The 10,580-nt window shown below is 58.5% G+C and overlaps 2 protein-coding genes across 7 annotated transcripts; one reads left to right on the plus strand and one right to left on the minus strand.

Moving 5' to 3' along the window:
• The first annotated feature begins 2,673 nt into the window (after window positions 1-2,673).
• EIF5A (eukaryotic translation initiation factor 5A) lies at window positions 2,674-7,557 on the plus strand. Of its 5 annotated transcripts, none has more exons than XM_038536665.1 (6): window positions 2,674-2,789; window positions 5,017-5,202; window positions 6,179-6,283; window positions 6,464-6,595; window positions 6,682-6,755; window positions 6,895-7,557. In XM_038536665.1, the coding sequence occupies exons 2-5, from the start codon at window positions 5,038-5,040 to the stop codon at window positions 6,742-6,744; spliced, it is 465 nt and encodes a 154-aa protein (XP_038392593.1). In that variant the 5' UTR covers window positions 2,674-2,789; window positions 5,017-5,037; the 3' UTR covers window positions 6,745-6,755; window positions 6,895-7,557. The 5 variants fall into 5 exon arrangements, with proteins under 5 accessions (XP_038392593.1, XP_038392589.1, XP_038392590.1 ...); XM_038536661.1 differs by lacking the exon at window positions 2,674-2,789 and adding an exon at window positions 3,036-3,195; XM_038536662.1 differs by lacking the exon at window positions 2,674-2,789 and adding an exon at window positions 3,441-3,575.
• A 197-nt stretch (window positions 7,558-7,754) lies between these two features.
• On the minus strand, window positions 7,755-10,473 carry GPS2 (G protein pathway suppressor 2). 2 transcript variants are annotated; one of them, XM_038536660.1, is made up of 11 exons: window positions 10,355-10,473; window positions 9,996-10,158; window positions 9,577-9,686; window positions 9,385-9,497; window positions 9,175-9,254; window positions 9,000-9,082; window positions 8,654-8,807; window positions 8,458-8,526; window positions 8,297-8,376; window positions 8,114-8,209; window positions 7,755-7,930 (listed from the first exon to the last, which is right to left on the minus strand). In XM_038536660.1, exons 2-11 carry the CDS (start codon window positions 10,087-10,089, stop codon window positions 7,847-7,849), a joined length of 963 nt encoding a protein of 320 aa, XP_038392588.1. In that variant the 5' UTR covers window positions 10,090-10,158; window positions 10,355-10,473; the 3' UTR covers window positions 7,755-7,846. The 2 variants fall into 2 exon arrangements, with proteins under 2 accessions (XP_038392588.1, XP_038392587.1); XM_038536659.1 differs by having other exon boundaries at window positions 8,458-8,547.
• Between the last annotated feature and the right edge of the window lie 107 nt (window positions 10,474-10,580).

Genomic DNA, 10,580 nt, shown 5'->3' on the forward strand with positions numbered 1-10,580 from the left:
CATCTGCCTTCAGTTCAGGGAGTGACCCTGGGGTCCTGGGATCGAGTCCCATATTGGGTTGCCCGCAGGGAGCCTGCTTCTCCCTCTGCCTGTGTCTCTGCCTCTCTATGTCTCTCATGAATAAATAAATTAAAAAAAAAAAAAACTTCACTGGCAACCAAAAAAGTTAGGGCTTCCAGAGCTGAGGACTCTGCCCTGGATTGTCCCCACTGGATTGTCACCAAAATACACGCCATGCTCCACTGGTTCTCCCAGATACTAACTACCTCAACGCTCTGTAATATCGTACAGTATTTTGCTTTCTTTCTCTGAGTGTGTATAACTCAGACTTCTAGCAAGATTATTTGTGCCTTTTTTAGTTTGAATGGAAGTTCTTAGGGGTTATCCTCACTCAGTGTCCTTGTCATATCATGGAGCTTGTGCCTTACATCAGCTGGGACACTTTGCCAATGTCTCAGGGTAATGAACCGACTAAGACTGTCGCATATGCACGAGAGGTACCACCATACAAAGATGACAGTGTTAAAAAAAAAAAAAAAAAAAAAAAAAAAAAAAAACAAAGATGACAGTATTTTTTAAGGACCAGCTTTATTGAGATATAATTCACATAATGTACAATTCAATTATTGAAAGTGTACAATTCAGTGCTTTTGATATCTGAAGAATTCGACTGTTGCTCAGTTAGAACATTTTCATCACCCCAAAAGTCATCATCTGCCCCTTTACTGGTACTCATCAGCAGCCACTCTCCATCTCTCTCTAACCTCTCAATACTAGGAACTACTAATCTGTTTCCATGGATTCCCCTATTCTGTAAATTGGCCATTAAATGTAAATGGAATTATATACTATGTGGTCTTTTGTGACTTTCATGTAGCAGAATATTTTTTGTTGCTGAATAATATTTCGTTGTATGGATAGACCAAATTTTATTTATCCTTTCATCAGTTGGTGGACATTTGTGTAGTTTCCACTTTGGGGCTATTATGAATAATGCTGTTTTGAACATTCCTCTATGAGGTTGGTTGTTTTGTTTTGAAAATTGAGGTGAAATTCACATAACATAAAACCACTTTTACATGAACAATTTCAGTGCCATTTAATGCATTCACAATGTTGGGCAACCACCATATTTAATTCCTAAACATTTCATCACTTTAAAATAAAACCCTGTGCCCATTAACCGCAGTACCCATTCCCCTCACCCACTCTAGTACCTGGCAACCACCCATCTACTTTCTGCTTCTGTGGATTTACCTAATCTGGATTTTTATTTTTTTTATTTTTATTTTTTTTTTTAGATTTTATTTGACAGAGAGAGCGCACACAAGCAGGGGGAGTAGCAGTAGAGAGGGAGAAGCAGGCTCCCCGCTGAGTAGGAAACCGGGTTAAGGGGCTGGATCCCAGGACCCTGAGATCATGACCAGAGCTGAGGGCAGATGTCTAACCAGCTGAGCTACACAGGAGTCCCCCTAATCTGGATATTTCATATCATTCGAATCATAGGATATGTGACCTTTATGTCTGGCTTCTTTCCCGTAGAGGTTTTTAAAGTTCATCCAGTCACAGCATGTACCAGTACTTCACTCCTTTTTTGTGATCTGATGATATTCCATTACATATATATGCACCGCACTTTATCTGTTCATGTTGATGGATATTTGGGTTGTTTCCACCTTGTGGCTACTGTAAGTAGCGCTGCTGTAAATACTCCCCTGCAAGGATTTGAGTACCTGTTTTTCACGATGGGGGGGTAGGAGTGGCATATACACCTAGGGGTGCAACTGTTGAGTTATAGGGACAATGCATCTGCAAGAAGAGCAGGTTTGGGACTTTATGAACAATGCGCCCAGACAGTTGGGGGTTTTCCGTTTTTTTAAGGAAAAAGTAGAAGCTCCAGACAGAGGGGTGGAGGGACCTTGGAATGACAGAACATGCCACACAACTTTTATTACTCCAGGCTCGTGCCTGCAGTTCACGCCCAGCTCGTCCCGGGATTCTTCAGATCCGGGCTGTCTGGTCTCCACTGCGGTGCTCCGCCCCGGGCTTACGGGCACCAGCCGGGCAGCAAACCTGGGAGCCGGAGGGAGGCCACCACCAAGTGTCCGGGAAGCAGCAGCCTCCCCCTCGACGAGGAGGGCCGAGGACATTCGTGGCGGTCCCCGGCCGAGACTCCGAGAGCGCGCCCCTCGTCTCCAGAGTGCCTTAAAAAGGACGCTCACGGATGCCTGTTTTGGGGGGCCGGGCGCGGACCGGAGGGGGAAGGAGGAGAAGGAGGGAGCGCGAGCGTCCCCGGAGCCGCGGGCAGGGAGCGGGCCGACCCAGGGCTCCCACAAGATGGTGGCCGCCACGCGGCCGCTCTAGCTCGCCGCCGAACTCTATGGCCGGCCGGGCGGCCCGCGCAGCGCGCTGAAGCTAAGAGGGGCGGTCACCCGACCATACTGGCGCGCTAGAAGTGCGAACGGAAAGAGCCCCGTCGCGCATGTGTGGAGACGCAGCGGGGGGATGGGCTTGGGGACCAGGGGCCCACCCCACAGTGCAAGTTTTCTCAAACGTGTGAGTCGTTCAAGTCCAGTTAAAGCCGAGGTGGGGCGTTCCTCAGACGCATGCGTCCTAGCCGGGACCAGCCATACAGTGGCGTGGTCTTTTCAACGCCCGGCGTACAGGCGACGTCTGAGGTGGAAGGGGCGGGCAGGATCCCCAGCACGCATGCGCTTTGAGGCCGAGGCGTTTCCTCCAGAGGGTGTGGAGCGCAGGGCTCTTCATTGCGCAGGCGCGAGTACTGTCCGGTAGGGCTAGTGGTCTATCACGGGAAGAGAAAAAGAGGTTGAAGGGCTTAAAAAACCGGGTGCGCCTGCGCACTGCCTACCGGTGGGAAGAACTCCGGGTTTGTGAGGGGCGGGGTCACGTATACGCGTCATTGGATGGGTAGGTGGGAGGGAGGGTGGAGCTCGGGGAGGATCTGTGCGCTTGCGCAGTGCGGGGGTGGAGGGCGGAGGGGATAGATAGCACGCTTGCGCGGCTGTCATAGGGCTGCTTGGTTGGTCAGTGGGGAGTCGGCGCCTGCGTACTAAGACCCGTGTGCAGCAGCGGCGGCGGCGGTAGAGGCGGCGGCGGCGGCGGCGGCAGCGGGCTCGGAGGCAGCGGTTGGGCTCGCGGCGAGCGGACGGGGTCGAGTCAGTGCGTTCGCGCGAGGTGAGAGCGGGCAGGGCGCGCGTGCGCGGAACCCCGGCGTGGGCCTGGGAGTGGAGATGGAACTGCGCGAGGGTCGGGGAGGGGGCAGAGGGGAGCGGCGGCCGCCGCCGCCGCCGCGGCGGGTTCGGTCCCCGAGCCGCGCGAGGTGCGGAGAGGTGCGGAGAGGCGCGGGTGCGCGCCCCGGTTGGCGCGCGGGGTGACGGTTGGGGCCGGCCGGGTGACGTTGGAGCGACGCAGGGCGGGGGACGGCGCGCCGCAAGGCCGCCACGCGGGAGAGGCCGCCGGGCGGCCACGCCGGGGCGAGGGCCGGGGGCCAGATTGGCCTGCCGGGGCAAAGGAACCTGGGCCGTTGAAAACCGGGTGCCGCGCGGCCACGTGAGGTGGGGGAGGGGGCTATTCGGTGAGAGGGCATGTTGGGGGGGGTGGCGGCCGGCCGCGGGGGGGGGGGGAGGGGAGGCGGCGTGGCTCGGACCAGGCGCGGCCTTTGAGGAGGGGGTGGCGGCGGCACCGGAAGTGTCCCCTACCGGAGGCTGCCCTCGGGGTCGGAGGCCGCATGGCTGAACGTGGACGGGGGCCGCATGGCAGCGCGGGGACCCCTCCCCCCCAGATCCCGGCCACCGGAAGCCCCGGGAGGCCACATGGTGGGCGGGAGCGGGCAACCCCCGTCGCGGGGAGAGGTGGTCCTCGCGGGCGCCCAAAGGGGCTTGGAATTTCGGGGAGGGGAAGAAGCCTGGTCACCGCGGAGAGCCCGCTGCGGGCATATGTGAGGGCTCCCCCGCCCCATGGGCCCCCGGAGCTCTCTTCCCGACTCTGATGTGAAGTGAGGCGGCCCGTCAGGTATAAGTTGCTCTCTCCCGTGCCCGGTGCTGGAGAAATGGGGGACCGAGGGCAATTGGACGGCAGCCCAACTCTGCGGGTCGTACCGACAGCGCCTCCAGGCCCGGGCACCGCAGCTCCCCGCCGTGCGGGGTCGGGAGCCCTCGCTCCGCCAGCCCAGCAGATCTCGGGCTCTCCGCGAGCACCGGCCTTTTGCTTTCATTTTATTGTCATTCACCACTCCCCGCTCCTCCACTTCACACTGAGGGTACAGGCCCGGCCTGAAAAGCCGACAGGACCGGTGCATCCTGGGAAAAGTGGGAGGGCCCTCGAGGAGAGGCTGGGCTCCTGGGTTCCCTTTGGGAAACGAGATGGAGGTGCTTGGCCGGGGGAGAAGTTAGAAAACAACTTGACTTTCTCTCCCTTAGCCGCGTCTGCAAATACGTGCTGGAGAGGCGGGAATCCCCCAAAGAGGCCTTGTGGTTTCCTGTCCCAGTGACTGGCTCATGTGTGGATGGGGTGGGGGGTGTAACAGAGACGGGTGGGGCCCCGTCCTTTGGTCTCCACCCTCCTCTCCCCCCTCCACGGTAGCTCCGCCCTTTTGCTGGCTCATGGCTGCTCACCTAATTATAGCCCTGCTTGTGTGTGGGGAAGAGGGGTGGTTGGTTTCAGTGGCAAGGAGCACCTGAGTCTCCCAGGAATCAGGTCTCTGCCCATCTTTGAGGTTGCAGGTCCTACTCCCCGGAGCCTTCCTTCCTCAAGCACCCCCCTTTAGCTTTCATGTGTGCTGGGGGTTCAGCTTCTGTCCCCCACCAGCTCCCGCCACACACCAGATCCTGAGTGTTTGTGGTCCTGATCAGTACCTAACCTGGGTGCTTGGTTTTAGGTCGGTGATGGAAGAAAGGGCTGGGGGGAAGGGAGTGTTTCAGAGAGGAGTGGGGTATATTGAGAACTCTGTTGACCTCCATCCATCCTGACTCACTGGTGTTCTCTTTCTGACTACAGTTGGAATCGAAGTCTCTTAAAATGGCAGATGATTTGGACTTCGAGACAGGAGATGCAGGGGCCTCAGCCACCTTCCCAATGCAGTGCTCAGCATTACGTAAGAACGGCTTCGTGGTGCTTAAAGGCCGGCCATGTAAGATCGTGGAGATGTCTACCTCCAAGACTGGCAAGCACGGCCATGCCAAGGTTAGAACTTGACCTCTCCCGTCTTGCCTTCCCTGTACCGCCTGGGCCCCTGGGTCTCCTGGCAGCGAGGTGTCCCCAGCCCCCTCCCTTCCTTTAGGCTTGGTCACCCCACCCCACCCGGTGTGAGCCCTTAACTTCTCTGGTGCTCTGTTCAGCTGCTCCGTCCTTTCTCCTGGCTCTCACTTTCTCTCTCTTCTCCCTTGAGTCTTAGCTGCTGGGGTTTCTCCAGGCCGCATCCCGAAGGCAGCCTTCCCTGGAGGGCGCTAGCAGACCTCTGAGCTTCCGAATCACCTTGCTGCCCCACAGTCCGTGCCAGCTTTCCCCTTGGATCTGTGCGGCGTCAGGCTGCGTCTCTACCTGCCCCTCCCCTTGGCTCCCTGAGCCGCTCCCTCGCTTTCTTGGACTCTTAACATTCTTGCTAGTGCTTTCCAGGTCAGTTAAGGTTTTTCTCACTTCAAACTTGACCTGGTTCATCCTTGTTGAATATCTTACGGTTCTGTTCCCTAGTTGGTTTGTCTTGTTGGCTCATCTAGGTATTTGTCTGCGTTCTTTCCTATTGCATAGTCCTCCCTGAAGTCCTCCTCTTCTCAGCTCTTTTCCTCTCATTCCTTTTTGTTTGCCCAAGTTCTGCACCCTTCCTGTGGGTGTCCAGACACTCTGAAACCTCTTACTGGCCGCCTCCCGCTCCCCAGACTCACTGGTCAGTGTTCCCATGGCTCGGGGTAACTGGCCACTGCAAGCCTGCACCACTGTTGCCCTTGTCGGTCACCCTAGCCTCAGTGGGACTCTTCTGCCCTTGCTAGATGCCAGAGGCTTCCATGATTCTTCCTTGAGTCGATTGGTTCAGCTCCACCTCCTCTGGTTCTGCCCAAACCACCTAGTTTGACTTCCCTCACTGCTTATGGGCACCTTGAAGCTTTTGTCTTTCATCCTAGAGTTTGGTTGGGTGTCTCTTTCATGTGATGTATATGTATAGGTCCACCTGGTTGGTATTGACATCTTTACTGGCAAGAAATATGAAGATATCTGCCCGTCAACTCATAATATGGATGTCCCCAACATCAAGAGGAATGACTTCCAGGTACAGAGGCGGGTTAGCCTTTTAGTGGGGGTGGTGGTGGGGGAGGGGGCACAGGCTGACCAGAAGAGCTTGTGCTGAAAGAAGTAGAGAGATGGCGAGGAGTTTGGTGTGGTCAGTTGGCCGCTCTTTTGTCCCCTACACCCCTGGGCCCACCCTCAGCTCCCTTCTCTCTGCCCCCAGCTGATCGGCATCCAGGATGGGTATCTATCACTGCTCCAGGACAGCGGGGAGGTGCGAGAGGACCTTCGTCTGCCTGAGGGAGATCTCGGCAAGGAGATCGAGCAGAAGTATGACTGTGGAGAAGAGATCTTGGTACATACCCTCTTGCCCCCAGTGCACAGCCCTACTCCATGTCCCTGCCTCTGGCTCACTTCTGACTCTGCCCTTTGTGCCCTCAGATCACGGTGCTGTCCGCCATGACAGAGGAGGCAGCTGTTGCAATCAAGGCCATGGCAAAATAACTGGCTCCCAGGTGACTGACTGACACGCCCCCATCCCCATCAGAACCCTGTTTTAGCCCCTGACAGTTCCTGGCTGGCTTCTGGCTGCGGCCTGGGCCTCACCCTGTCCTGATGGCATCTTCTGGTCTCACTGATCTCTCTCCTCCCCAGGGTGGCGGTGGTGGCAGCAGCGATCCTCAGCCTGCAGAGGCCCCCTCCCCCAGCCTGGCCCAGCTCTGGCCCAGCTCTGGCCCGGCGCTTGGCTGGACTCCTCCTACACAATTTATTTGACGTTTTATTTTGGTTTCCCCCACACCCCCTCAATCTGTCGGGGAGCCCCTGCCCTTCATCCTGCTCTCTCGGCCAGGAGTGAGTGGTCCATGGCCTTGGTGAAGCTGCCCTCCTCTTCTCCCCTCGCACTACAGCCCTGGTCGGGGAGAAGGGGTGGGTGCTGCTTGTGGTTTAGTGGTTTTTTTTTTTTTTTTGGTTTTTTTTTTTTTTTTTTTTTTTTTTTTTTAATTCAGTCTGGAATCAGAAAGCTGTGGATTCTGGCGATTGGTCCTTGTGCCCTCCCCCTCATCCCTGCTCTGGTCCTTGTCCCCATGGCCCTGTACCCCAGCACCACCCCACAGACTGGGGACCAGCCCCCTCCCCTGCCTAAGTCTCTCCTTTATCTGGGGAGGGAAGAGGAGGAGAGGGGAGGGGACCTGCCCCCTCCTCAGGCATCTGGGAGGGCCCTGCCCCCATGGGCTTTACCCTTTCCTGTGGGCTCTCTCCCCGACACATTTGTTAAAATCAAACCTGAATAAAACTACAAGTTTAATATGAAGGCCCCAACTCAGTTGCTTCTTTGAATTAAATGGGTATTTGCTGACTAGAAAGTCAACTTAGAAATTACACATAAACAACTATGCCAAAGAGTTCCCTCTTACCCACCCACCCAGCTTCACCTGTTAGTTGCCTGTCACTCCTCACCCTCCACACAGCCCTGGCCCAGCCCGGGAGGGAGGTGATGCACACAGCAGCAGAGGGGCAGAGGCAGGTAAATTTTATTAGACTGGGACACCAAGTTCCCTCACCCACGTCAGGGGCTGTGGCTGAGGCTGAAGATAAAATCTGATGATCACTTGTGGTAGAATCGTGGATTCTGGCTGTGCTGGATGAAGGGGAGACGAGGGCCAGGCTGGCTGGTGGCTGCGAAGCCCGACTGGTGGCAGAAGTGGGGGGACTTCGTTGGTGTGTACCCTGCCCCTCAATCTACACCCGAACTCCCAGCCATCCCCACCCCAGGAGGAAATGGGAGAGGAGGGGTGGGCGCCGCCTCTCCTACACAATCTGGTTTTCCCCCTGGAAGGGTAGGGCCCCAGCCGGGTCCGACCCCTGGCCTTACCTTTCCTGCTGGCTGCATCTGCACCGGGAGCTGAGGAGAGGCGAGGAGCCCAGGGGCTGGATGCAGAGCCTGTGGGTGCATGGGGCGCAGGGAGGACTACGGAGAAGAGAGTCAGGGTCCGAGGCGGCCTGGGGCACCCCTGGGCCCAGCACTGCCCCTGCCCTGCCCAGGCTCTGTACTCACAGAGTCTGAGAAGCTGGTCTGCTGGTTAGCGTGCTCCATCTGCTTCTGTAAGGACAGGGCACCGCCAGGCTGGAGGAAGCCTACAAAGGGAAGGATGGGTGTGTGGAACGCGGAGGCGGGGAGGACGCTCAGCCCTGGGGCCCTGGCGGGGGCATCCTCACCTGTCTGGGTGGGCTGAAAGTGGCCGTGCACCGTGTAGGGCTGTGGCTGCGGCTGCGACAGGTACTGCACTGCTGGGAACGCCGAAGGTGCTGAGGGAGGCAGGAGGCACAGCCTGTCGAGCCTCCTTCGGGCCTGCCTGGGACCAGCGGCCTCTGGGTCTTGGAGGAAGCGCCCCCCTCCCAACCCACGGCTCACCTCTGAGCTGCTGACTGGGGCTATAGGCCGGCTGCGTGGGTCCGTAGTGAGGCGGGGGCTGCGCGGTCCCATAGGCACTGCCGGGGCTGCCTTGGAACTGGCCATGCTCCGGGGTCCCGGGGAAGGCAGCTGCAGAGCCCACATAGTGTCGCGTCTGAGGAAGGAAGAGGAGCGCTGGCTGCTGCTGGAAACTCCTCCAAAGCAGAACCCCAAGCGCCTTGTATGTGCCCAATTTTCCACCATTTGGTCAAGTGCTGGACAACATTGGTGACTTGAATACTTGTTTAATGCGGGTGCCCGTGTCTGCATGGAAATGGCGGGCTACACACCCAATGCTACTCCTTACTGTAAGCACTTGGGGTCCGAACATCTGTTTGGCCCTGTCAGCCGCCATGAGGGTGCCTGGGCGGTTGTGTCCTCCAGGGCTCCCTAGACAGGGAGACGGGCTTCATGAGGCTGCAGTGGGGTGGCTGCAACCCCCGGGAGGGTGCATTCTAACAAGCGGGTTCTTCATTCCTCACCCTGCATGCTGAGGAGGTGAGTCCCAGTGTGGACGGTCAGGCTCTGCTGGTACGCAGCTGAAGTCAAAGTGGTCAGGTCACTGCAGTGAAAGGCAGGCAGGTCAAAACCAAGAATGAAGACAAGTGCCCCCTCTTTTGCCATCAGACACCCATCTGGTGTTACCCATCCCAGTTACTGTCTCAATTTTATTTTTAGCTCTCCAATCCCACCTCTGCTCCTTTCGCCTCCGTTTCTCTTCTTCATGTAAAACTTTCTTGAGCTGCAGGAAGAGCTGGTGCTTCTCTTCCTGAAGGGCCAACAGCTTCTCCTGCAACTTCAGGATCTGAGAAGGCAGGGGAGAGGAGCTGACGGCAGGAGAGCCAAAGGAGGAAAAAGCTGGGACAGAGCAGGGGGCTGCTTACTTGTTCCTTGGTCTCCTCTAGTGACATTCTCTCCTCCATCTCCTTTTTCTTCCTCCTCTCTTGCTCTTCCTTCATCTTCTGTTCCATCATCTTGTCTACCTCTTCTTCCTCTGGAGAAAGAACCAGGTGCAATGGGAAGAACGCAGGGTGGTTAAAACACTAGGACGTTAGAGATGGAGAAGCGGGGAAACCTGCCGGTGCCAGTGCTCCCTCTGCTCCTCTCCTCCCAGGGGACTGGGAGGGAGGGTATGTCAGGTGCTCTCCAAGGTCCTTCCCGGCCCGAGTCTTCTGGAGCCCGGACCCGGCCTGCAGCTCCCTCCACCAGTGGCGGGCCGTCCCACCCTCCTCCCGCGCGGCCGCGGCGCGGCGCTGTGCCCATGGTGCGGGGCTTGGGGGTCCTCCCCCTCGGCCGGGCTCACCCTGCCGCTTGCGCTCCCGCTCCATCATGATGTGCCGGTGCAACGCCCGGGCCATGGCGTTGGAAAGCTTGGGGCGCTCCAGGAGCGCGGGCATGGTGCCACGGGGGACGCTCGGGCCGTGGGCGCCCGGCTCTGTCACGGACTGCCAGACCTTGGGCCGGGCCTGCCGAGAAGCGGGCGCTTAGGAGGGTCGCGCCCGCGGGCCGAGGCGGAAGCCCGCCTGCCGCCGCCGCCCCGGTCACGTGCCCGGCGCCCACCCTCCGCCGCCCGGCCGGTCCCGGGTGCTCCGGGTGCCCCTGTGCTCCGCGTGCGCCGGCGGGCTGGGGTCTCCGGCCTCGGCGCCGCCCGCCCCTCCCTACCCGCCTTCGCTGCGCTTTCTCCGCGGCTCCTGTGCGCCTCGGCCGCGCGTCACATCCGGCTGCCGGGCCGAGTCCTTCCGGAGCCGGGGCGGCCGGCGGCCTCGCGGGACGGGCGCAGGGAAGGGCGGAAGCGGCTGCGACGGGTGCCGCGGGGGGCCAAACTCCGTCGGCGCGCCGGGCGCCCCCAGCTGGGCAGCCCTGGGGCTCGTCGGGGGGCGGTGCGAGA

Source organism: Canis lupus, chromosome 5 (genome assembly GCF_011100685.1).
Source record: "Canis lupus familiaris isolate Mischka breed German Shepherd chromosome 5, alternate assembly UU_Cfam_GSD_1.0, whole genome shotgun sequence".
Lineage (NCBI taxonomy): Eukaryota > Metazoa > Chordata > Mammalia > Carnivora > Canidae > Canis > Canis lupus.